This window comes from Calonectris borealis, chromosome 1, assembly GCF_964195595.1.
Source record: "Calonectris borealis chromosome 1, bCalBor7.hap1.2, whole genome shotgun sequence".
Lineage (NCBI taxonomy): Eukaryota > Metazoa > Chordata > Aves > Procellariiformes > Procellariidae > Calonectris > Calonectris borealis.
Window position 1 is genome coordinate 125,031,914 of NC_134312.1, and position 26,482 is coordinate 125,058,395.

Consider the following 26,482-nt stretch of genomic DNA (forward strand, 5'->3'; position numbering starts at 1 on the left):
CGGAGGCACCTAAGTTTAATATTTCGCTGTTGTACGCCGGCCATTTGCTGCATGAGGAGCAGAGCCGCCGTCCCCCGGCGGGGCTGCCGCGGGAGGGAGGGGGGAGTTGGGGGAGAGCGACTTCCTCCGCTCCCCATCCATCAGCCCCTCGAAGCTGTTGCTCCGTAAATGAGGGAACCACAGGCCCTGTCAGCCGCAATTATGCAAAATGAAGTCGTCCGTGATCAATATCTCCCAACGTCCCCGACGGATGCGTGGGGGGGCCGCCCCCGCCCGGCGTGCCGCGGCGGCTCCGCGCCGGGGAGCGGTGCGCCGGGGTGGCCGGAGGGAAACCAAGGGCGTACGTCCCATTAATCACTCCACCCCCGCGGGTGCGGCGGGGGCTGGGGGAAGGAAGCAGGGGCCGTGCTCCGGTATTTCTGCAAGGATAACGTTGCGGAAGTGAGCGCAGGCTTTCGCCCAACTCTCTCTCGCAGGAGCGCTGGGACTTTTGTATTCAATGTGGGGGGGGGTCTCCCCCCACCCCATAAGTTTCCCGAGATATCAGAGGGGGAGGGGGGTACGGTGGCGCTCGGCGGAGCCCGGTGAATGGCGAGCCCGTGGCGCTACGCTCGCCCAGCCTCCCGCGGCCGAACAATGGGGGACGGGCGGGGGTAGGGACTGGCTTGGTGGTATTTTTCTTTTTTTTTCCCTTTTTTTTCCTCCCCTCCCTTTTTTCTTTCTATCCCCCTTCTGAAAAGGAAAAGCCATACGGAATAAAGGCAACAATGAAGGGCTCCCGGGATGCCGAGTGCGCGGCGGGTTAATGGGGTGGGGGCGCGCAGGCCTGCGCTCTCCCTTCCCCGCTCCGGGAATGCGGCCTTAAATTACCTGAAATGCACATTTCTGCCCGGCCCGCGGTGCGTGGGTGTGCGTGCGTGCGTGTGTGTGTCCCTCTCCCGCTGCTGCCGCTGCTCCTCCTTCGCAGCCCGGGCTCGGCTGCTGCCTGTTGTCTCTGGCAGCAGCAGCGGAAACCTCGCTCCCGTGCGTGTGTGTGCGCGAGTGTCTGTGTGTGGGTGAGTGCGTGTGTGTGTGTGTGTGTCTCTAAAATGGCGCGGACGGCCTGGATAGGGAGATGCCGCGGCGGGTGGGCGAGGGAGGGAGGCCGGGCTCTCGCCGGGGGGCCCGTCTGTGCGGGGGCCCGGAGTTTCTGCGGCAGAGCCGGTTTGCGGCTCCTTCCACCACCGCCTCCTCCCGCAGCCTTCTTCACGGCACGGCCGGAGCGGCGGCAGGCTGAACCACCGGGCTGCCCGGCGCGGCGTGCAGTGAAGAGGAAACCCCCCAGCCCCTCCGTAGAGAGCAGCCTGCCCGCCCGCCGGCCACGGCGTGCGCTGGGGGCCGGAGGCATCGCCCGCGCCAGGGGGGCTGGGGAGGGGCGGGCGCCGTAGCGGCGGTGGGGGACTGCCGGTGCGGCGGACGTGGTCGGTGTTTCCCGCGAATCCCCGGAAAATCCGTCATGTAGTGATGCCTCAAAGTTGGGTACCAGCCGCCTCGCCTCCCCCCGGGATGTGGGCGGGAGCCTTTGCAGCCCCTCTATCGCACCCCCTCGATGCGTTTTAAACGAGGGGGGGAGGGAATATGGGAGCGAGGGCTCCTGCCCTGCAGATGTCCCGTAACCTTCAGGTATGGGCATCGCCGTGTGCCGGGGCAGCCCTGGCCCCCCGGGCCGCCCCAAGGAGGCGGGTGGCTGGGGGTGCGGGGCTTCCCCCGGGGCTCCGCGGCAGGCAGTGCCGTGTGGGCTCCGGGGGAAGGCGGCCAGGGTTATTTGAAGGATCGCCAGCCATTTTAACTTTCCCTTATTGGCCTCCTCCCCCGCCCCCTTCCCCAGTTCCTAGGCTTATCATTAATTGAAAACTTTTTTTTTTTCCCTTTTTGGCTGCCGCCGGCGCTGAGCGCGATGCAATGATTCGCCTCGCAGCATATGGGAGAGGGGGAAAGCGCCGCTGCCGCTGCGGCGCAGCGACTGTCTGTGCAGGGTCCAAGGCGTGACAGACGGCGCGGGGGGGCGCGGGGGCCGAGGCCGCCTCTCCCCCGGGCCGCCCCCGCCGCAGCCCCGCTGCGGGCGGAGGAGGGGGTGTGTGTCTCCGCCGGGCCGGAGCCAGGCGCAGCGCGGCGGCCAGCCCGGGGCGGCCGTGCCCGGCGGCGGGGAGGATGCCCCGGCGGGGCTGCTGCTGGCGCTGGCTCGGCGGCCCCGGCTGCCCTCGGACGGCTCCGCCGCGCCGTGTTTACACGGCAGAAAGTCCCGGTCGCTGTCCGACACGTGACGGTGTGGGAGCCGCGGTGGGGGGTGGGGACACGGGGGGACGATGGGGACGGAGACGGGGCGGCTGCGGCAGGAGCCTTAAAATAGACGCCGACCCCCTTGCGCTGCCTGCACGCTGCTTAAACCGAAATGCACTACTGTCGTGCATGACTCAATATGTATTTTAAATCGGTTTAGCGATCTCGCTGGCGCATTGTGCTTAGCTTTATGGTTAAATGAAATGCCACACGTCCCGGGTAAAGGTCAAACTTCTTCTCTAATCCGCGGATCCGTGCGGCGGCTACTTAGTCTGCAGCTTCCTCCTCTGGTTTACAAAACGTGTCACTAGCGGTGATGCCGTGTGGAGATTGCAAAAAATAACCCACGGTATTTTTTTCCTTTTTTTTTTTAAAGAGCGCAGCCACCCCTGATCTTTAAACACTTGTCTAATATTAGATCGCTGGCTGCTGCCAGAGCTTTATACGGGGCATTGTAAACGGTGCAGCAATACAATGTCTTTAAAGTCTGCTTTCTAGCAGTGGCACAGGTCATTGTTTTTGTAACTCGTAAGTATGTAAGTCGGAGGTACAAGATAAACGAGGAACCTAAACACATTCATAAGCAGCTGCCCGTATTTAAGCTTATAAATACCGCACGAGCGCTGCCCTTTAAATCAAACTCCACATGAACGGGTTGAGGGCTAATCGAAGTAGATCGCTACGAGTCCCCGATAGCTTTTCACTCCCCTCGCAAGGGATTTTCACAAATCTAGAAATGATCCTTTCAGTGGCCTGGAACCGGGCAGTGGGGGCGGGGGGGGGGAGCGGGGGTGTGATGGGGGGATCAGAGTCGGGTAATTTATTGCATCGTGTTTAATTTCCGAAAGGCCGGGTCGTTTGCCGGAGCCCCTGCCGCTCCGTTGGTGCCACCGCCGCTCGCAGACTTTTTTTTTTTACCCCGCGCAGCCCTCCGCGCCGGCTGCCGTTGCGCTGCTGCTGCCGCCGCCGCCGCTGCTGGCTCTGTGGCTTGTGCAGTGGAAACTGGCGGGCTGCCAGGCGGAGCTCGGAGGTGGAAAAGAGTAAAGGCGCCAAAAGGGAACTCGTGCGCCGCTGCAATTCTCCTCCCGCCCCGCTTCCTGGCTCGCTGCAGCCGCCGGCCCCGCCGGGCTTCCTCCATCCAACCCCCCCCCCCCCACTTCCCCGACGAGACTTTTACCTCGCACACTCGCCGCCGGGCACACCGGGGCCGGGGGGGCGAGAGGAGGCTGCCCCGGGCCGGGCGGCGCTGCCTTCCCCTCCTCTTTCCCCCAGAGGCACGGAGAAGCGGCGTCTTCTTCCTCCTCCTTCTCCTCCTCCTCCTCCTTCCCCCCCCTCCCCGCGGGCATCGGGTTTTTCTCGTTTCCACGCCAGGAGCGTGTTAACAAAACTTTGCTGCTGCTGGCGTCAATGGCTGCCAAAAGTCTGTTGACGTTGCGAGGGAGACCCAAACGTTTCCCTTTTTAATCAGCTGCCCAAACAGCGCGGTGTGTGTCTCTGCCTGCCTCTGCGGCGCGGGGCCGGCGGGGCGCGGGCAGCGCGGGGCGGTGGGTGTTCCCGGCTCGGCGCGGCACGGCGCGGCACGCCGGGGCCCCGCTCGGCAGCACGCCGGGAGGCAGGTTAGTGCTTGCAGGCGCTTTTCACAACTGGTTTCGCACGGCGGCATCGCTGCGGAACCGCGTGTGCGCTGCGCGTCTCGGCCCCCCCCCCCCCCGCCTCCCTTCCTCCCTCCCTCCTCCGTGCATCACCGTCTATATTTAGCCGCAAATGGCTTTATCGGCCAGACACCTCCCGGAGGAAATGCCGTGCGCTCTCCGGCGGCCGAGCCCCGCTCCGCGCCCCGCCGCCCAGCGCAGAGGGGGGAGGACCGGGGGGGGGGCCGCGGTGGCCTGGCGGGTGACGGGCGAGGAGGGAGGGAGAGAGGGAGGGAGGGAGAGAGGGAGGGAGGGGGGGAGAGACAGATGTGTCCTCGGTTTCCTCCGTGCGCTGGGGCGCTCAGCCCGCCGTCGGGGTTGCATAACGGGGCCGGCTGCGCCCACCCCCGCGGAAGCCGGGTATAAATAGAAGCGGTGCCCCCCACACCCCCGCCCCCCCCCGGCCCTGTCCTCGCACCGCTGAGGGCTTGCGGAGCTGCCGGCGTTTGGCCGGGCCGCCGGAGCCCCCTGCGAGCCGCCGGCCCCGACGGGCGACCGCTTGCGGGGGGAGAGAGGAGGAGGAGGGAAGGAAGGGGTGCGCGAAGAGTTAAAAGTCTGCTGCTTGTTGCAATGAAATTATGGCTGGCAGTGGCGCCGCTGCTCGTTCAGCAGACCTCCACTTTTAAACAGTTCACAAGAAGTTCATCAGGGCGGCGATTATAACTGCACACACGCGCGCACCCGGGGCGGCGAGCGCCAAGGGGCGGCTTTTGGGGGAAAAAAGGGCTGGCGGCTGGCAGCTGTCGGGGCACGGGCTCTGACCCGCCCGGGTGGGCCCTGGGACATCCTGCCGCCTCCCCGTGTCCTGCGCCCTGGCAGGATTTGCCCCGTTCCAGCGGCGGTGGGACGTGGGGCCTCCAGATCACCCGCTGCGGCTGGGGAAGCTCTCGGCCCCCCGTGCAACTTCAGCGTTTCGTTATCTGCACGTGTCAGGGGATTGACGGGCTCTAATTCAGGCACCGCGCCTTATCTTAATGATACACTTCCACCGAGGAAACCAGGCGGGTGCAGGCGGCCCCTCCGAGGAGGGGCGTGGGTTGGCGTTGCGTACCCCCGAAGGAAAGCGGGGTGCAGGGAACGGGGCCGTGCGCCGCCGAGGCCCGTCTCCTCCAAGCCGGCGCCCGTCCCTCACGGGTGAGGCAGCGCACGGGGCGGCTACTAACCTTATGTAAAACCCTAAATCACTCTCTCCGTGCTGCTGCTGCCTCTATTGAAAACATTACGAGCGGCGCATCTGGAAACCAGTAAATCTGTCCAGAAACCGTCTTTCCAGTGAAATAACTCCTTTTGAATGATAGCGCGGTATCTAATCTCCGCGGATTTTTGTTTCCTCGCAGCGATTTTTGCAGACTTCATTAGGGAAAGCTAACCGTTCTGGAGAGAGGAGGGTCAACACGCCATTTCATTAATATACATTTGTTCCAGACGTGGAGTTTTGCACAAAAGGCCTCTCTGAGGGGAGAAAAAAGTGTTGGGGAACAAGGCTTTCCTGCCGTTTCAGTTCTTAAACCTCTCTGAACGTGTGTGAAGTATTGTGTTAAAGGCCCAATCTGGGCTTCTTCCCCATTAAATGCCATAGTGTTAATTTGCATATTTTGTAGCCTGACAAAGGAAATGAGTTTGCTGGGGAAGCATGGATGCTTTGGGAGATGTTAGGCATTAAACTCCCAGTGGTCAATCGCCCGTTACTGGCTTGTGTGTGTGTGTGTAAAAGGAGTATCATGCCTCCCGCTTAAAGGCTTCTATTTTTGTGAGAGAGGAAGAGCTGAGGGATATCCTGTGCATTAAAGGCTCCCCCTACTTATTAACCCAGCATTTAGCAGCAGGATGCAGGCTGAAGCTCAGTCAAAAGAAACGACTCAACCTCCGAAGAGCAATTAAAATCTTGCACTGGAATAAATCATGCGCCGCGATAATCCTGTTAATAAAACGCAGCTTGTCCTGACACTTCGCTCATGCAGCAAACTAGAATTTAATGCGAGCGGAGGTGGCGTTAGGCAAGGTGGAGGGGAGGAAAAGCCTTTCCCTCTCCGCCACTGGACGCGAAAATGCGGTTACCTTTCACCTGCCTCTCTGGCTGCACACGGCGCCGATCCTCTTGGACTGCTAATACTTCTCCAGCGAGCCCGCTAATGATTTATTTCCCTGGAGTGAGCAGGCATCATTGAATTACTGAAAGCACTTGCAGCAGCAGCAGCAGCAGCAGCAGCAGCAGCTCCGATGCAGAAGCCACCAGGGCTCGGTGCTTAATCAAATCAAGGGGTGGGGAGCTCGCCAACCCACTTACTATTTTTAACCCCTTTCTTCAAGTTAGTCATGTGCAGACACTAAAGGGGAGGTTTTTATTTAGATCCCTTCTGTAGCAGCATCTCTTCAGTTTTAAGTCCTCGCGTGAAAGCTTTATCAGCAATCAGCGTAGCTAATACACACGGTGTGTGGCTGTTCTTGCGATGCACTCCTGCTCCTGTGCGTTCCTAATGCAGGGCTTTTGTGAGCGCCTGTGGGTAGTTTCGCGTGTTCCCTCAGTCCGTGGGGTCTCCCTCTGTGGTTCAGCCTATGTGAGATGAAGGTTTGGGGACTGGTGTGTACTTGGCCGGCTGAGTCATTTCTTGTTCAAATGAAATGCAATGGAGAAACTTTTATTTGTCGATAGCCTGGAATGATTCTTAATTTTCTGGATGTGTGCTGGGGAAAAGATCCATCTCCTCTGACCTATAAATGCCCTCAATTTGCTCCTTTATTGCAGGGTATCTCCCTTAGCGGTTAACGTAGGCAGCTCACTCCCCGCACCAATCCTGCATTCATTATTAATTACCCGGAGGGAGGCTGGCTGCTCCGCCGTGATGTTTGCACTTCCTCCTAGACAAATCTGCTCAACTTTTTTTTTCTTTTCTTTTTTTTTTTTTTTTTTTTTTAATAGAATATAAAACCGTGAAGAAAAGCGTCGATTTTTAAGAAGACGTCATGCTTTCTGCAACTCCCCTGTATGGCAACGTTCATAGCTGGATGAGCAATGAAAGGGTCCGCATGTGTGGAATTAATGAAGACAGGTAAATATTTAAGCTTCTGGCAAGTTAAACCACACTGTAATTCTGCAGCGTGAGGTCTCGGAGTTCGCTCGCTTCCCTAATGCTGGAGTAGATAGCTGCCGCCTTGCATCGAGATCAGCCCAGCTTGGAGGGGGAGTGGGGGGGAGAAACAAGACGTGCCTGAGAGCAGTAGAGCAGCTGCTGATTTACTATTTAACAGGCAACCTGGGTCAGTGAAGCGGGGACGCCCTTTAAAGAGATTACTCCCCAAAGCAGCCTTCAAACGCGCTTTTACAATTAATTTATTATTTCATATTTGTGAAGGGGAATTAAACCAAATAGTGCACGTGTTCTTGCGATGACTCTGTACGGCAGAGGGGCTCTTGCCTGCAACTCGGTGTTCCCTGCCTTCGGACCAACAGCTTGTCCTGTGAAATATAGGAACAGCGGCTTTTCTGTCTCCCGCAAGTGAATTTCTCTCTTGCCACCTTTTTTCCTGCTGGATGTCATTCATTCAATGATTAAAATTACAGTCTCTAATAATTTTCAATGGGGTGATGTGGGCACTGGCCGGTGTCCTCTTCCCTTAAACCCCAGCTTTTTGAAAAGCGAAACAACACTGGACAGAAGCTGCGGGTACGCCTCTGGTTCTCTGTGCCAATTTTGTGTGGTTTTAGTGTTTTTCTGTCTTTTCTTTGAGCTCATGTTCTCACCAATGTGTGAAAAGCCTCCCAGAAGCTGGGGAAAGTTTTTGGTCTTTGCAGGGAAAAACTATTTGCAAACATAAACTGGAGGAAAAGGGCCAAACCTCTCACTCTGCTTTTGCAGCCTCTCTCCCCACTTTCAGTTATTTAGGCATAATATTTTTACGTGTTACTTACAGGAAAGGTGAATCTTTTAAAAATGAATAAACAAATACATTAAAATCACATTTCTGCTTTAAGGTGATGATGTGCCTTTAAGCACTTTGATTGAAAGGAGTTCTTTTGGGTAATGCTGAAACTTTCCTTCTGCTGCACGTCAGCGATTTTTATCCTTGGGATTTGAAATTTGGCACTAAGGTATATTCTTTATCGGTGCTTTCTGTGATAACAAGTCCCAGTGCTGCAACACTGGTATGGCACAGATGTGCAGCTCCCTCTTTAGCATGGAACAGCTGATGTTCGTATGATATTAGCGTGTGTGTTTAATTTTCTCCTCGGCAGCGTTTATGGATGGTACCTGAACAGGGTATATTTAAAATAGTGTATTCTCTTCTTGGGAAAAAAAAGGGCAAGGGGCAGAATAGAAAACCTTGACAAAGATCACTTGCATTGGAAGAAGCTGCTCTGAGATGTGCTTGGTGTGTTCTTGCTGTCAAAACCCTTTATACTTGTTTTCAAACGGTCATTGCCTTCTGAAGTAGTCGTTGTGCATGGGTATGGAGGAGGATAAATACGGTATCATATGGGACTTCTCTAGGGGAATCAAAATATGGAGATGATATAATCTTGTTCTGATCTGAGATGCGCAGGATGTTTTCAGATAGTAAGCTTCTGTTTCTTAATAGGAAAATTCCCGTTAACGATGGCGATGCACCGAAAAGCAGACTGGAGTTGAGAGAAGAAAATCACCTGAATCACAGTGTGGTAAGAAGTGAATAGCTTCATGCTGCAGCTGAATCTGAGCCTGTCCTCCCCACCCCGTCGCCCACCTGCGGGTGTTACTACATGATCCATTTGGAGAAATTATTAAAATACCTTTCTGTTGCAGCTGTAGCTGGGCTTGGGCACATATTAATTGTTTTTGTGAAACAGTGAAATAGAACTTTGTTTCTTTATCTCGTTAATCTCTTGACGTTGACGTTGTGGTGTGTGTTGTTGTATGACATCATATTCTTACTTTTGCTCCGTTATGAATAATGTCACGCAGCATACCAGCATGTGTAACAAGAATAGTTCATGTAAGCGTTAAGTACATCAACGTTTTAGCAAAGCTGATGGTTTTCTCCCGTGAGTGTACACGGGGAGTGGCGAGTGGGGAAGAAATTCGACGGCGGAGCGTTCTTCGTGCTGCATCCTCAGACGCCTCGCCCTGTGAATCGTGTGGCGGTGGTGAGCCCTGGAGCAGAGGTGCAGCAGAGGAGGAGGAGGAGGAGAGGCCCTCCATCCTTCCCTTCCCGCTCTCCGTGCCCCAGCCCGCATCCTCTTGCTCTGGCGGAGCTGGGGCTGAGGAGCCGGTTGCCGCACGGGAGCGGTGCCACCGAGCATTGTCCCCAGGCTACTTCTGGCTGCTTGGGCTATGGGTCCTCATGCCTTTGATTCTAGCTGATGAGTTTTGGATGCGGAGAGATTTGTGTTGATGTTTGTGGTGATATATATTGCTCCGTAGGTTCCTGTTCTCCCGTTCTCCAGCCCTATCAGCCTCTGTACGTTTTCATGACTAACAGTGTGTTTGCATTGGTATTGTTTCTCTTCCAAATGCTGACATGTCTGTAGCTTGAGCGGTAGTCATTGTAGAGAAATGTGAAAGTAACATACTTCTTGTTCTGTAAAGGTGGATGCGACTGCAGCACATCGCATCGACAGTCTCGCAGCTCTGAGTATGGACAGGTCTGGACTCATGCGAGAAGGACTCAGAGTCCCCAGTAGCATTGTCTATTCCAGCTTGTGCGGACTCGGCTCGGAAAAATCACGAGATGCTACGAGTTCGATAGCCGGGCTCGGATTTACTCCTGAAAGAAATCCAGAGATACAGTTTAAATCTAACCCCCCCGAAGCGGTAGAAAATGCAGCTGTCTCTGGAAAAGCCCCAAATGGCTTCAGCGCTATATACAAAACGCCACCTGGAATACAAAAAACCTCTGTCCCGACGGGGGAAACGCTGGGTTTGGACCGAGCTGCGGGTGACAAGCAGAGTCCCCTTGGTGTCAATGGTGCTAGTTACCTAAGGCTCCCCTGGGTAAACCCCTATATGGAGGGTGCGACGCCCACCATATACCCTTTCCTTGACTCACCAAATAAGTATTCGTTGAACATGTACAAGGCATTGCTACCTCAGCAGTCCACCTACAGCTTACCGCAGCACCTGGCTTACTCGCCCGTATGTACGAACGGTGAACGTTTTTTATACCTGCCTCCCTCCCACTACGTTGCCCCCCACATCCCTTCGTCGCTGGCGTCGCCCATGAGGCTCTCGACTGCTTCGGCTTCACCGGCGATCCCGCCTTTGGTGCACTGTCCGGATAAGAGCTTGTCGTGGAAGATGGGTGTCAGCCCCGGCACCCCCGTCGATGCGCACGCCTACCCCCACATCCAGAGCAGCAAGCAGCCCCGGGTCCCTGCTGCCAAGCCGGCCCCCGCCAACATGCCGGCGGACCCCGCGCTCCTGCTACCGCACTCGCCCCGGCCGTCCCCCCGCCTCCCCCTGCCCGCCCAGGTGGGGGACACCTATGCCGATTTCCACAAACACTTCCCCAGGATCACCACCTCTCCCTCCTCCGCCGTTACCCTCCCAAAGCCCTATGTGAACGTCGGCGGTGAATTTCCACCCTCCCGCCTCTCCAACGGGAAGCTTCCCAAAGGCAGCGACGCCGGGGAGGCGCCCCCGCCGGCCGCCCCTCATGCGAGGAAAGCTGGCCATGACCGGAAAGATGGCAGGTCCCCCCCACTCCTGGAAAAGCAGACCCCGACCAAAGACGTCACCGACAAACCGCTGGACTTGTCGGCAAAAGTCGTCGACACGGAAACCACCGGCAAGTCAGACCACAGTAAGAAAATGCCGCCGACGGTGCTGGTGCACGGCAGGGTGGGAGGGGGAGCGCACTTGCCCGGCAGCGACATCGTTCAGAAAGAAACCATTTCTCCCGGGAACGGCTGCCCCATCTACAGGCCTGAAATTATCAGCACGGCACCCTCCTCCTGGATCGTTCCCGGTCCCAGTCCTGGTGAGGAGAGCGGGAAGAGCGTCCAGCTGAAAAACAAGGCGCTGGACTGGGTGATCCCGCAGCAGCGGAGCTCCTCCTGCCCCAGGATGGGTGGCACGGAGGCGGTTGTCGGCAGCATTTCGGGGACGGTGTCGGCTGGGGGGCGGCCGGCGTCGGCGTCGCCGGCTCCCAACGCCAACGTGGATTGCGCCAAGACGGCCAGGAGCTCCGTGGAGAGCACTGCCTCGGTCATACAGCACGTCGGGCAGCCCGTCGCCACCCCTGCAAAACACAGCAATAAGGTGGCCAAATCCTGCAGCCAGGAAGCCAACTTCAAGGCGAGCGAGACCGCCCTGGCCTCCAGCCCCATCTTCCTGCCGCCCAACGAGGCATTTCGCTCCCCGCCTCTGCCCTACCCCAGGAGTTACCTGCCGTACCCGGTGCCGGAGGGGATAGCCATCAGCCCTCTCTCCCTCCACGGGAAAGGACACGTGTATCCGCACCCCGTCTTACTGCCCAACGGCAGCCTCTACCCTGGCCACCTGGCTCCCAAACCCGGCCTCCCCTACAGCCTCCCGGCGGGGCGGGGGGAGTTCATGACCTACCAGGACGCGCTGGGGATGGGGATGGTGCACCCCATGCTGCTGCAGCATTCGGCTTTGGAGATCAATAAGGAGGAGAAGGTGGAAAGGAGGTCGCGGTCTCACGAGAGGGTCCGCTACGAGGACCCGGCTCTGCGGGGCCGGTTGCCGGAGCTCCTGGAGAGCAGCGGGAAGATGCATTTCGAAGTACCCGGCGACAAGAGCGTGAAATTGCACCAGAGCTCCGGCCACGGTAAAAACTCGGCCAAAAGCGACAAACACCTCTTCCCAGATCTTCTGCGAGACGAGCAAGAGGCTAAAAGCGAAGCAAACGTAACGAAAGCCAGCTTTGCTACGGAAAGCAGTAATCAGGCTAATGACCCCACAAAGCACAAGGTAGAGCAGGCGTCGCAGCACAGAGATTTTATTGTAATGAGAGAGGAGTTTGGAAGAAATAACGATCTTCACGAAACCTATAATTTCAAGCCAGCCCAGAGTTCATCGGTTTTCGGCTTAAGGAAAGAAGATTTATCTGTGAGCCAGCCTAAAGAGAGAGTGACGGTCCAGCCTTCGCCCGCTTTCTTGGAAAGCGCTCACGAGAGTGACGCTCCGGCTCTGGCTTTTGGCAAGGTGCAGGAGGACGCGAAGCCATTCTGCATGGGGACCGCGCCACCAAGCATTGACGCCAACCAGACCTATACCAAAGACGGAGCCGACGACGCAGAATCTGCCGATGGCAAAATATTGAAGCCCAAGCCGTCTAAGTTGGCCAAGAGGATAGCAAACTCTGCTGGTTACGTAGGTGATCGATTCAAGTGTGTGACGACCGAACTATACGCAGACTCCAGCCAGCTCAGCCGGGAGCAGCGGGCGTTGCAGGTGAGTCCGCGCGGTCCAACGACCGCCGCGCTTTTTGTCGTTATTTCTCTGGTGCAAGTCGCAGTCAAGTATTAAAGTTGAGAGAAGCAACGCAGGTGGGGAAATGAGAATTTTTTTGTTAGGACGTGCTCGCCAGAAATGGTTTTAAATAGCAAAGTAAGTTTGTTAATGAGAGCGAGATGATGTACAGAGTAGTATGTATGGCTTTTATGTATGTACGCGCTATAAGCTTTAAAGGGCTTTACTAAGATCTGGTAAAAATGTTAATGTACGTATGAAATGTTTGTGCAGTTACGGAGGGGAGTCGGACAGGCATGCATGTTACCTTGGCGCTAGCGATGGCTGTAATTTCTCAGCTGGCCTGTGGTGCCAGCTAGCAAAGCGTACCCAGAAGTTGTGATTAGCATGCCAAACGTGCCGTTTGATGGAGAGGAGTCGCAGCCATGTATTAGCGGGTCTCAGGCAACGTTTGCGCCAAGCGAACGCGTAGGAAAGAGTAGGAGCGGTATTGAGGTTGATGCTGAGGGATGACAGACAGATACTGTATAGGAATATCCTTAAGGTATTTTACTTTTAATGAAGGGATGAGTTAAGCCAAATTGTTTTGCATTGTTAAGAAAAGAATTGGTTTATGCTTATAAAAATGGATGAAATTATCTAAATGATCCATTGAGTGCCCATTTTAATTACATAGATGGAAGGATTACAAGAGGACAGTATTTTATGTCTACCTGCTGCTTACTGTGAGGTCAGTTCTTCAAATTTTTATTACTAGACTCTTACATAAACCTTTGAGTTAAATTTCATTTCCAAATACACAAAGGGAAGTTTGTGGGCCATGGTCGTCTTTATTCATTGTACGGTTTTGTGTTGTTTTTTTTTTCTTTTTGTTTTTGTCTCTTTTTACCTCCAAAATGGAATGTTTTTGTTTTATATACAGTATACGTTTATATATATCTTTTATATATATACACTTATATATGAAAGAATTGTGTGGCTATTTGCATATAGATGCTAGAACACTGTTTTACAAGTCAGGTGTGTTAAACTCGTACCCTAGCTATCTATCTCAAACCTTGGTTTTGAGCCGATTTTTCTTTGGAAATGCTTTCATATAAGGTAAGGTAAATGAAGTAGCTTTTATCGCAAGACTTTTTTTTTCATATCAATTCTCTTTCTAGCGTGCAATGATGCGCTTCTCAGAGTTGGAGATGAAAGAGAGAGAAGGCCAAACAGCTACCAAAGACTCAGAGGTCTGCAGATTCAGCCAGGCAGACTGGGAAAACTTGAAAGGAAACAGTGAAAAGAAGCCAAAGTCTGTCGCTCTGGAAGATGCCATTGCTGACCAAAATGACAATGACAGATGTAAGCGAATTTAGATGGCTTTCTGAAGCGCGTATGTGTCTCTGTGCCGCGGCAGCTTGCAGCAAAGCTGCGCGGGCAGCATAATCTTCGTGTGCTCGCGGTGTTGCTGGTTAAAGTCACTGACCTCAGGCTCTGCAGGTACGGAGCTGCCATGGCTGGTGCTTTCCGTGCTTGTTTTGGGGTCTGCAAGTTACTGGTTACGGTTGAACTTGCTTTTCAGGAGATAGTTAACTGTCACCGAAGTTACTGTCTTAAAGAGATTGTCCTTTCAATTGATGGGGTACCACATCAACCAGTGAAAGCAAAGGTCTAAGGCCATATTTTAAATGCGGAAAGGAGGTGGGGGGGAGTGAGAGGCAGCAAGGAGTTCAGCTTCCCGAAGGTGCTGTAGCTCTGGGAGGTGCCAATATTGCAGCTTCCGGGCAAAGCAAGGATGGAGGACAGAAGGGTGATGGGGAGCGGGAAAGGACGTCATCTGCCAGGCTGGCTTATCCATAAAAGCTGGCTGTAGAACTCCAAACTATGAGAAGCTAGTTTGCCTGGGTGACTTCTTACTGCAGTGGCCGGGGGATACGTGCACCTGGCTGATGCAGGTCCTTGAGGGCAGGTGGGGGGCTGCGAAATTCCCCATGGGGCTGGCTGCTTGCTCCCTCTAGGCTGTGCAAGGATCAGAGGACTATGGAAAACGTGTGCTAGCAAGTTTAGGGCTAGCTGCCCTAAAAGCAAGACAAACTTAAAAACAAACAAATAAATGGTATTAGTTTTTTTAACTGTATGCAAGAAAAAGCACTTTTTTTTTTTTTGGAGCTCTCGGTAAGCATCTGGCTTCCATCGGTTTCCCAAATTTTTTTCTTTTACCTATATAATTGAGGAATGGATCAGTTCCTCCTGCTGCTACTTTGTTTTTAACAACTCAGAAAAAAAAATCGATGCTGAAAGTATTGCAAAACAAGAGGAAACACACTGCAGGCTGCGTCTTGCGTGTATGTGTGTGTGCGTGCACTGTGTAACTCGGTGGTTAAGTGTGCTCTTCTGTAGGTGGAGATTCATGAGTAAGGCTAGTAGAAAATTTCATTCAGGCAATATAATAACTTTGAATTATTGTTCTGGTCTTTGTTTAATGCTTTTGGCAGAGAACATGCTGGTCAATTATACTTGCTCGGTTACTCACCTAAATCAAGTTACTGTGATACTGCTGTCACTGAAATAACGGCCTCAACAAAAATCAAAATAGCAAGGGAAAGTTTTAATTGTGGAAGTGCAGAAGGTACCAGCGTGGGGAGGGGCTGAGCCCCTGGAAGCTGAGTGGGCTTTCCCTTCTCCAAGCTATATTGAGGCAGCTTCAGGGAGGGAGGCACCGCTGCCGTTGCAGTCCCTGTGCTAAAGCCGAGAGCTCGGCAGGCTGCCGCCCCGGCTCTCCCCCTTGCAGCCCCCCTTGCTCCTTGGAGGGCTGCAGGCACCCTGGTGACATCCTCCATTAAATCCCACCCTGTGTGTACTGGAAAGCGTAAAGAGCAGCAGCAGCAGCAGGGTGCTGCCAGCTTGCTGTGGCAGCAGGGCGAGATGGGTCCGGGGGTGGGGAGAGGGGGACGGTGGTCTGCGGGGTCAGGGATGGGTGCAGGGGAAGGAGGGAGAGCCTGCTCGGGGGCCCTGGGGCATGGGGCATGGTGCTCGGGGGGGCTGCGGGGAGGAAGAGCGTTAGAGCATAGTTGTTTGCTGAAACACCCCCCCTCCCATCCTTGCAAAAGGCTGTGGATATGGTGTGTCCTTAAATTCATCATTTAGTGAGGTCTTCAGCACTTGAATCTGCTGGCTAAAATGTGTTTGAGACTGTTGAGAGCAGGGAAAGCATGTTCAGTCTTACGTTAGTTTGTTCTTCTCCTCTTCTAATTAGCTCTGACTTAACAGGCTATTTCAGAGTTTGGCCAAATGTCTAAACTCCTAAAAGCGCAGATCTGTTCTGCTGAGGGAGCTCCTCTTCTGTATGCCCGGCCGTACAGCCACGAGTACTTACCGGTACAGATTCAGTTCTCAGTAAAAGTTTTTTATTGTGGTGGTTCACCTCCTGCCCCTTGGGATAGCAGCTGATAAATCAGGAAGCCGAGTTTCACACTTCTCGAATGCCTCCGGTATAGGGCCTTGGGCTCTGGCGGGGCTCGAGCCACCAGCAGTCTTGATGCCTCTCTCACCGAGTGACTGGCAAAGGGGCGATGCGCTCTGCTTGCTCTTCCCCTTCGTTTATCACCAGCAAGAGCCGGGGCTACTTATCTCTTGCCTTCCCTTTCCCTCCAGTTTCTAGCCACCCTGTTGGTGCAGTTGGCTTTAAAGCTCTCGAACGGGAACTAGCTGATGGTCTGCAACCTCCTCCGTTTTCCTTTCTGCCTCCTGCAAATGATCTTGCTGCTGAAAAGATGTTTTCACCTCTTTTTACATAGCGTTCGTCCAGCGCTGGCTAAAAGCAAAGCGGCATGCCTTTACGTGTGTGAGCGGGGAATTTGAGGAGCAAAACCGACAAGCTGATAGGCGTGACCCCCGCCATGAGCACTTCACCTGCCCGGTGTCGGCAGGGAAGAGGAAAACCTCAACCGAAGCTGTGATTGTGGCACAGAGCTGGCTCGCAGGGCTCCTCTGCTGCCGCCTCGGCGCGGCGGCAGCCGTGCCTGGCGTGGAGTGCAGCAGCCGATGGGGGCCCTAGCAGCTGCTCGCCCCCTCAGCTTCTCTAAATCTACCAGTGCGACGACAACCACCACAAGAACAAAAGGCTAAATAACACAGGCAGGTGATGCTTACAGAGGCATCTGATGGGATGGAAACTCCTTTTTTTAGCTTGCCCTGGGACTTGCTCATTTTCCTAGCTGTATAGCATGTCTACGGACCTCATTGGAAGCAAATGAAGGCACAATATCCGATTCCTTAAACTTTTCCTGTGACTTGGCGGTGCACAGCTTTGCTGTAACGAGAGTCGTCTTAAGCTTCATCGTGCCTTCTGGAGAAGGGTAAAAAAGGTGGTTGGTTTCCTCCCCCCTCCCCCCCAAAAGGCCCGATTTAAGGGAGGTAGCTGTGTTAGCTAATTAATGAGCAATTAAAACCAAGGAGTAAAGTAGAAGTGCTTTAATTCTCTCGCATCTCGTTTAGGTTTTGCCGGGCATTCTGAGAGCAGCCACGAAGCTGCTTTGTTGCCAAGGTGACTTGTAAATGTTGCTGAGGCGATGCTGCTCCGGTGCATTTCCATAGCACAAACATGATAAATTATGGGATGCATATGTCATGAGTCATAGGATTGTTCAGAGATCAAGTGATTTAAGCTATTGGCACGGACACGCGCATCAATACGGGCATGTGATGATCGCATGTCGGTTCATAACAAAGCTTTTCTAGCAGTATTGAAAATCATACCCGAGTGTGAAAGATAGAATAAATTCTACAAGCTGTGAATTTCTTGATCCAGGAGTGTGATTTTACCCGTTTATCTAATATTCTAGGAGGAAGACACTGCCTGTTTAAGCCTTAGCTGGGAAAAATAAAAGCTGATATGTCAAAAGCCTGATCTTAAGGCATGAGGTCATGGGGGAAAAGTCAGAGCAGTTTCTATGTGTGAAAGTAAACGGTGTAATGTGCCAAAGCCTTTAGAGCTGGTCTTCAGCGTCGGAGCGAGGTGCCGGTGTCCCTTTGCATGGTAATCCTCTGCTTTGCTTTTCTCTCTGGGCTGTGTGTATACCTGAACAAATGAAGGATGGAGACAGTAAACATGTCCTTTGCCCTGGTCAGTTATTACCTTCTTGCCACGGGACATAGTGCAAAAAAAAAGGGGAAAAAACAGCAGTCTGTGCATGGAGAATTGTTTGTTGTGGTGCGGTAGGCTTGGGCAGAAGGAAACAAATGTGGAAAGCTCCCAAGCAGAGGTTCTTGGAGGGAAAAATGAAATCAGCTGGGTTCCCTCTGCCCCGTGGGATACTCAGAATTGGATGGTGAAGGTGACTTACAGAATTTCTTAGTGTTGTTGTGATCTCCATGCTGAATACTGGGTTTTAGCATTTGGATAGTCATTACGGTCCTCGGATGAATGAAGGGTGCCTTGCGTAAGTGAGCGCAATGAGAGGTTGCTCCAGGGAAGAGGAAAGGCTGTTTTTAGCTGCCATGTTATTTGAACAAAAGAATTGCAGCTTCAACACTAAGATGTGTTCCTTGTTTGCATCGCAGGAGAGGGCCTGGTCTCAAGCAGCTGACAGCAACAGGAAGATGAAAAAATGAAGGAAACTCTTTTTTGGATAGCGTGTTTATGCATGCGTGCGTGTAACTGTTTCTTGTGAGATTGTAACCCGTGCACTAAGGAGATGCTGCTTCAGGCAGAAACCATATGTGAAGAATCATCTTCTTAATTCTTCCTTGTTTCTAGTTTGGTAGGACAGTGAGAAATGGTTTGAGTTGCTGGTGCTGGTTCTCACAGCTGGTGTGAGACTGGCAAATGCTGGAGGCTTGAGGAAGGAACACATTTAAGAGTCTAATCTCCTTACTCATAGAGGTGTGTTGCTATTTATCCTGTGTTTCTGGCTACCTCGTCACTGTTTGAATAATGATAATATGAAAACTCCCAAGTATTTTGTTGTTGTTTTCTTCCTCGGGCAGAGAAAAGGATGTTCTAGATATATGGCGGAGGGGAACAAAAGCGAATAAATTCTCCTTGTCCTTGTTCGGCATGCACGATATGCTTATGTTGCTGTGCCTCATGTTGACATTTATATCTCAATTTGGGGAGACATTGTGTCTGATCCGGGTTGCTTGCAAAACAGTTTGAGAACAGAGTGGAATCCAGTGGTAAAATATTAACAGAGCCTGTGCTCCGTGACGCGGTCGCCGCTATGCCCAGGGGAAAAACCTCTGGGCATGCGATGCGTCCGTGCAAGCTGCGTAGAGAGCCTGACAGCCGGTGGGTTATGCCGTGTCCCGAACAGCGACTGACCTTTGTTCTTTCACAGTGAAAATCCGGCTGTAGAAGGGGCGGGGAGCATCGGCGGCGGAGCAGATAGGCAAGGACGCGTCCTGCGCGGCTCCCTGGCTTCGCCATCGCTGTCCTCCCGTGTCGATGCAGGATGATTGCACAACCCGGATTAACGTGCGGAGATGCGCCCCTCTAATGGTCTTAACCGCATCTGGCGGGATGGATTTCAGAGACGTGTGTGCAGTGGGCAGTCCTCGAGAGGGATTTCTGGCTCAGCGGCCAAGGAGATGTAGCTCTGGTCGCCTGAGGGGTCCCCCTCGGATGTGACCGGAGAGCAGAGGCAAAGGTGTCGCAGAGCTGCTGGCAGCGAGAGCTTTTTGCATAAGCTTCAGTAGGTGTGTGCTGCTCTCCGTGGCATGTGGAGCCCCGGAGAAACACCCACGGTGACGAGCTGTTAGCAAAGTTACAGCAAATGTCTGTCCCCTTCTTTTTATTTTTTATCACGGACGGTCTGAGCGAGCGACGCTCAGCATCCATGTGCCCAGTCCTCTTGCAGATAGAGAAGGAATTAATCTGCAGCGGGTCGCTTTCGGTGGTGGCAGGATGGAATTAGCTTGCTGTTTCCTGCAAGCCCCAGAGATTAAGACCATCGAACCCCCCCCTACAGCCTGCTACTTCCTCTGACCCTGCGAAAGCTTCTCTGGGAATTGGTCAGGATGTGCCTGCCTTTTCTCAGGCCAGACAGTGTTAGGAGCAGGAAAGCTGTCCTGATCTAGCGACTCTCGGCGTGAGCTGTGGTGTGTAGCTGCTGGTACTGCTGGAGACGCGAAGGCTATAAACAGCGGGAGCGTGGCGGAGAGTGCCCTTACCTGATCTGTTCGGGGAAACTGAGCGTATAAGTATAATGTTTCCTTATGAAAGGGGGAAAAATAGCAGATTGCATTAAAAATGTAAAATGAAATCCGATAGAAGCCTTTCTAAAGTGATACTTAAAACGTTGCTGGTCCAGCTTCTTTTATGCTGTGTGAAACAGGACTGCTGGTGCTGTTGGTGTGGTTATAGAGTACAGCTGTTGGGCAGCATCTTTATGCCAGATGTGCAAGCACGGGGTCTTGCCAGATTCATTCTGGTTCAGGGGGACACTGGCGATTTAGAGGCACAGTCATAGTAAGCTAAGATACCTGTTTTCTGGAACATGTCAGCATTGCTGGCTGGAAGAAGTGTGATAAACTGCGTTTTAAAGTCTTGAAGGGAGCAGGTGTTGGCCAGACGGCCTTGCGGAGAGGAGCACCGCCAAATAGCAGAATGGCCCAAACGTCCCGCTCGCCTGGAAAAAGTCAACTTTTGTTTTGATTTTTCTTGGCCAAATATTTTCTGGTGTTTTATAAAGCAGGCCTGCAGGCAGCTTCCCAAGCAGCGTAAAAATGATGCTGGGGTGTCTTCTGGTGCCCGCAAACATCTCCAAACCCTAGGTGCTACTTGGAGCCATTTCCAAGTTGTGGTGAAGAAAAATCTCATCAGAGAAGTTGTTTTTTTCCCCCTCAGTCTTCCATTGCTGACAACAGGTATTTCAAGGACGGTCGTGAAACCAGAAGGTGTTGGCAGAGCTGTAGGAAGGTGGTCTGAAGATGAGGTGGGATAGAGCTGGGCTGCATCCGGGGGCTGCCAGTGCCTGGGTGCTGGTGTGGTGGGTCTTGGAGGGGACAGAAGGGGAGAGAGGGCTGCAGTGGAGCAATGTCTGCCCTGGTGAGGGGGAAGAGCAGGAGTCGAAGGCCAGGCTGTAAGGATGGGGAGGGTCAGGGGGAGGGAAGGGAAACGGAGCTGTCAGGAGTCCAGGTAGGAAACCAGCAGATGTGTTTGCAGGAAGGGAAGTGGGAGAAGGAGGAAGGGCAAGGAGGAGGAAGAGGAAAAGGGACAGTGAGCCATGGGAAAGTAGGAGGGAGCATACAGACAGTTTGCCAAACAGCAGCAGACGTGCAGAAAGAGTATTGGTCAGCCAGGAGGGCTAAAACGCGTGGGAAAACCAACTTGTTTGTGAGAATTGTAAATAGGAAGCTGATTAACTGTGTGGCCGTCTGTACCGCATGTCTGCCTAACCATGCCTCAGCTACTTTGGTTAAGCCCAAAAAAAAAACCTATTCAAGCTGATGATTAAGTGTCATTTTAAGTCGAGCATCCATTTAAAATTGCTTAAGCTCTCACTAAATTTGGGGGAACTGTATTGGAGAGGGGAAGCTGAAGTTAGGGCAAGCGTGGCAACGTGGGTGTTTTTGTGCTCATTTGTCAGACTAGTTTCTAGTAAGATTTTGAAAGCTCACCCGCTCGGCTGCTGCTGGAAATATTCCCTGAAAAAAGTGAGGTCTTTTTTAAAAGGAGGTGACAAAAGATCACGTGATGTACAATGACTGGCTGGTTACTTGAAGTGAGGAAGCCTTTTTATAACCTTGGATTCAAGTAGTGCTTTTTTGCAAAATATCACAGCTATTCTTAGCGGTATTCCCGTGTACGTGTGTGCGTGCTCTGTATCCCATTTATATCTCCAGAAGAAGGGACGAAGGCTTTTAAGTCAGACTCTGCAATACGATGCGAGAAGTTAGGGAAGGATTAGGAATTAGCGAAAGACGGATACTTCACTATCGTCAGAAGGTATTTTTGAAAACAAAGTCATTGCAAAGTGGAGCTTGGATTATTACTTAAAACGGTTTTGGGGAGCGAGGCTGCTTTCAGAAGAGGGTCTGTGCTTTCGATATCTAAAGATGTTTCTTTATTTTAAAAAGCGTATTGTGATGGTTCTATGGATACAAGTATTGTGAATATTGTACTTCTTAAATTGATGTAAAACCAACACGAAGTATCGCGTTTTTGGGGGTTTTGTACTTAACTGTTGAGAAAAGTGCTGCCTTAGGCTGACCAGAGGAGACTTGTTCTGAAGTACAATTTTGTGTTTATTTGCATGCCTCATGAGCCATAAGTCATGATGGAGATGACATTGAAGAGATCAGAGAGCATAGCTTTCTCACAATGAATTGTTTTGTATTTATTAGGTCTTGTGGTGTTTGTTTTTTTTTATTTTTAGGTAACTTTACTAGTACAGAAAACAACCAAGGTCACTTTCTTGAAACTCCAGAGGAAAAAGATCTCTCAAATGAGAAATGTTATTTAGAGAGACATTCTATATACGAAAAAGCGGAAGACCAGCCAACAGAAGATATTGGCCAACATCCGTGTCCACGTCTGGACAGGAAGCGTAAACACTCTGGTGAGAGAGTGCAAAATGATGGCAGCCAAAATGAAAACCTTGTGGATGAACTGCAGGATGAACTTATATCAAAAGCAAAAAAGAAGAAGAGCTCCAAAGGTAAGACAGCATTTTGCTTTGGTCTCTCTCAAGGAATGTCTTGTGAAAGGAACGTCCCTTTGGCTTAATGTGTTTCCATTTTTGAACTTGATAGTTACTAATGTGAGCACTGTCATTTCACTTAAAATTATATATATGTATATATATGTATGTATATATATGTGTATATATATATATGTATATATAAAGAGCTTGGTATATAAGGGTAAAGCACTAGTCATTGGACACTGTAGCCACAGCAGTGCAAGTTACTGTAGTGCATGTAACCCTTAATGAGCGAACCTTTAAAATGCATAGTGTGGTGGTAAAGCTGAGACTATATGCCCCGAAAGTGAAATGTAGCTTTTGTTTTAAGTTGAGGGGGCTTTTTGATTAATTTTTAGTTATTTTTCCATTAGATGACTGGCCTGAGAGGGAAATGACAAACAATTCCTCTAACCACTTAGAAGAGCCCAATTGTAATGAGGTGACCAACCTGAAGGTGTGCATTGAATTAACAGGGCTCCATCCCAAAAAGCAGCGTCACCTGCAGCATCTTAGGGAACTATGGGAGCAGCAGGTGTCACCAGAGAGATCCCCGTCCGGCAAGTTGGGCCGGCAAAGCAGGAAAGATTTAGCTGAGGCTGTTCAGCCAGAGGCCACTGCAAAGGTCAAAGACTTCACAGAAGAAAGGCACACCAAGAAAAGGTCAGAGGCCAAAAGCAATAGAAGTTGGTCTGAAGAGTCCCTCAAAACAAGTGACAATGAACAAGGTATGCAGAGACTACTAGGGAAACCAGCCGGCTTTAGCATTTACAGTGACGCATGCTGCCACCGATGTTAAGGAATTGTCGAGAGCTTTTTTTTTTAAAAAATTTTATATATCTATATATTTCTGTAGATGTCCATTTGTATAAGGACTGACACCTCCTCTTTAAGAATTGCACTGTAGCTGATATTTGGCAGACAAGAAAATGTGTTTGTGTATGTGTGTGTAACTGTGTTTGTGCATGTGTGCGTGTGTGTGTTTTGGCTTTAAATACTCTTTCGTAGATAACGTGAAGATGAAGTTTATGTCTCTAGAGGAGAGCTGGAGGGGGGCATACAACGCGGGCATGCTTCTGGGCGAGGGAGGGAGCAAACAGGCTGCTAGTTGGTGTAAGAGCGTTGTAGGATTTGAGGGACTGTGACCCTCTGAAACAGCATCAGCACAGCTAGCAGCTCTTGATCTCGGGAACTCAACGCCTCCAGCACCCTCAGCACTGCTGGGTTTCCCTGCCTTTCCCGGAGCATATGCTCAAGAGCAAAGCTCATCCTCCTCCCAAAGAGAATGCCTTGCTGGTTCGTCTTGGGCATGTCTTGTAAACCCATGTGGCCCCTCTCCCAGGCCCCTTGGCAGAGATCTTCCCAGCGGCTCTCTCGTAAGGGGTCGCTTCCTCAAAGCACATCAGCTTTCCTTGATGTGTTTCTGGCTGCTTCTTTCCACCTCACGCTGCTTCCTCCTTTTCCCCATCCTTTCCCCCTTTTCTGCCCATTCCCTATCCTGGGGGAAAGCCCGTGGAGGCCATCTGCCAAATTTTCCTTTGGACGGACAGGTCACTCTCCTGTCTCCGCTGTCCTCAGCCCCTGGACACATTGTCTGCTCTGCTGCTTTTCCCCTTCCCTGCGACGTTCGCTGCCGTAGCTTGGTTGGAGGACTGGTGGGGAATGGCAGCACGCAACCCACGTGGCCGATCCCCCTCGCTCATCCCCTGCATCTTGTCGTGAATCCCTGTCTCCTCTGGGCACAGCAGGGAGCCCTTGTCTCCTCTTTCGGCTTTTCAGGTCAAAGGTTGCAAATACTTCTCTTTTTTTCCTTCCCCTCCTCCTCTTACTCCTCCAAGTCCTCTGCCTGCTTTTGAGGAAAGGCTGTTTCTGGGAGGGAGAACTCTGAGTTGGACGTTTGGGCTCCTTCCTCCTTCACAGACCTCGGAGCTTCATCAAACTGGTAGACATTCACCCTGCAACTGGCCTAACCTGTAGTTTAGCTGAGATCCCCTAAAAAGACAGAAGCATGAGGAGAGTGGATCCTCTTGTCCCATGCCACGGAAAGGACCGAGTCCAGGTCATCCTGCACTGGTGAGAGTTTTCCTGGGTAGCATCTCCGAAACAGTCACAGGCAAAAGTATCGGCTTCCTTTCTGTCCTAAAGCTCCTCACCCATCTTTCCCCTTGGTAGGATTATCTGAGGGCAGAAAACCCCAAACTTTGATGCTTATTGATGGGGAAGGTTCTCCAAAAGGATTTGTGGAGCAGGAGATCAAAACTTAGTTTAAAAGGAGCTTTTGCTCTTGCTCCCTTGCTTTACGTGCTGCCTTGGCGAGCATGGTATCGACTCAAACATCCCTGCCCATCACCTGCTCCCCTTTGTACTTTCAGAAAGAGATACCATGTAGAGATTGAACGAGGGTCACGAACAAGAAGCGGCATTGTGTAAGGATGCTCTAACTTTCCCCTGCAATGCCTCCCGTGGCAGCGACGGGCTTCTCTAACTCATGACCTCAGGAAAGAAAAAGAGGTGGCTCCCAATTTATGTACTATTCCCCAAGGCATTCAGGTTCAGTCGCCCCATGGCTATGAAAAACCTCTTGATTTTGGAAGCTGCTATAAAACCATAAACCTGACTAAATTATGCCTCACCATTCATTGTGCAGAGGCACTGGAGATTGTTCAGATCACTTTGCTTACGCTCCTCTGGCCCTGTTGAAGTGTAAACCTTTGAATCTTCTTTTTCTTATTTCACTAGGATGAGGACATTTTTCCCCATTGCAACAGAGCATCCTCTGCATGACAGTCGCGTGGGGATGGAGGCTTCCATCTTGTCTTTCTTGCCCGAAACTAGTCCTCAAACTTTTCTTAAATAAGCAGATGCTGTGAATACGAGAATATACCCTGTCCCTTGCAGCTTTTTTTTGCTCTGGGGCTGGGAACAGCTGTTCCCGGTGCCCAAGCACTGCCTGCGAACATGGCAGTCTCTGCTGCTGGGAAGCCGGTTGTATCCCAAGAAGCGGGCTGTAACAGGGCATCGAGGTCTGCCCCTGTGCCCGTGAAGCCTTGGTCTAACAGCAGGATGATTTTCTGCCTCTGCCAGCAAATCTCCAGGAAGACGGAGGGTGCTGACTTCTGGGCTTGCTTCAGTCGTGTTCAACCCAGGGTTTTAGTGTGGGAGGAGTCATGCGTTGCATTGCAAGCCACCACTGGCTGTCACCCCTCTGTCCCCTGGTCAGTGCCTGCTGGCTGGGTGACCAAGCGGTGGCCGCTGGAAGTGTTCCCCCAGTGACTCTTCTGGCTGTCGCCTCCTTGCAGCCTCACTTGCGGGTCAGAACCATGAGAGCCGGCATGTGCCCGAAATAATTTCAGGGCCCTGCCTCATCCCGCTCGTGACGTTGCCCGTGCTGGCTCGCCGGGGTGCAGCAGGTCCGTGAGCGTGGGGATGCCTGCAGCCTCAGGGCATCGTGCCACTCGCCTGGACCCATGGCCGAGGCAGGAGCCACGGTCTCTGCTGGGGTCCCAGCTGAGCAATAATCTCCCGGCGCTGCCGGCGGTGCAGTAGCCAGCTCTTCTGACAGTCCCCCAGGGAGCCGCAGCCGTTCATCCGGCACGAGGAGAAAACCCGGGCAGCGCGGAAACAAAAGCCCCGAGGAGAGAGCCGGGAGTATCTTGCCCACCGGGAAAGCCGCTGCCTGCCCCTCGGAGCCGCCTCGGGTTGCAGGCAGCGCGGCGGCCGCTGGCTTGGCAGGCAGGAGGAGGCGGCTGCCGGGGTGGGAGCTGAACAAGCGAGCATTCAGGTGACGCGGCAGCAGCTGCTTTTCCGCGTGGACTTCTCTGCAGCCTGCTCCTGCGGGAAGGGAGGCAGGTCCTGCTCTGAGTCAGACTCGCCACAACCCACATCAGTTGGAGGCCTGGGTTTTTTTGGGTTTTTGGTTAGGTTTCTTTTTTTTTTTCATGGATATTTGGGGATATTCCTGCTCACTCTTGTTTTTCTTCTCCCTTCACGTATGTAGTGGTCAGAACGATGGGGTGGGATTCCAGGATTAATTGCTTGTCTTTTTTCTGCCTATATGTCTTGCATTTCGCAGGCTGAAGCTTGGCTTTTTCTGGACAGTGCTGGCCTCTTGCAACGTTATTGATCCCAAAGCTCCTGGGCATAGCATTGCTACTCTTCATCTCTTAGCTGCGGTGCATGTTTAGCCGGGTGCCTGCTGTCACCCCTGTGGAGGGTCAAAGTGGAGCACAGAGTTTACGTGGAGCTTGCAGGCTGGAGTACCCATTTTTTGTGGCGATTAAGCTTCTGTTTTTAATGCCTTGGCATCCCTGCATGGGAAAGCCTGCAGTTCTTTGAGACAGGCTTATCTTCCTGTGTTTTTTCCCTGCATTCTTTTGGTATTTCTGTCCTTCTC

General features: G+C 52.4%; 1 protein-coding gene across 10 annotated transcripts in view; it reads left to right on the forward strand.

Moving 5' to 3' along the window:
- Nucleotides 1-26,482, forward strand: part of BCOR (BCL6 corepressor) — an 82,720-nt gene that overhangs the window by 36,464 nt on the left and 19,774 nt on the right. For 4 of the 10 annotated variants that reach the window (XM_075174114.1, XM_075174152.1, XM_075174144.1 and 1 more), the window contains exons 2-8: nucleotides 6,931-7,060; nucleotides 8,589-8,667; nucleotides 9,575-12,403; nucleotides 13,098-13,151; nucleotides 13,585-13,768; nucleotides 21,784-22,065; nucleotides 22,464-22,817. In XM_075174114.1, the coding sequence (XP_075030215.1) occupies nucleotides 6,975-7,060; nucleotides 8,589-8,667; nucleotides 9,575-12,403; nucleotides 13,098-13,151; nucleotides 13,585-13,768; nucleotides 21,784-22,065; nucleotides 22,464-22,817 (3,868 nt within the window). In that variant the 5' untranslated portion in view covers nucleotides 6,931-6,974. Of the gene's footprint in view, nucleotides 1-3,754; nucleotides 3,936-4,543; nucleotides 5,145-6,930; nucleotides 7,061-8,588; nucleotides 8,668-9,574; nucleotides 12,404-13,097; nucleotides 13,152-13,584; nucleotides 13,769-21,783; nucleotides 22,066-22,463; nucleotides 22,818-26,482 lie in introns of those variants that run through there. The other 6 variants (XM_075174107.1, XM_075174165.1, XM_075174123.1 and 3 more) reach the window with 6 other exon arrangements.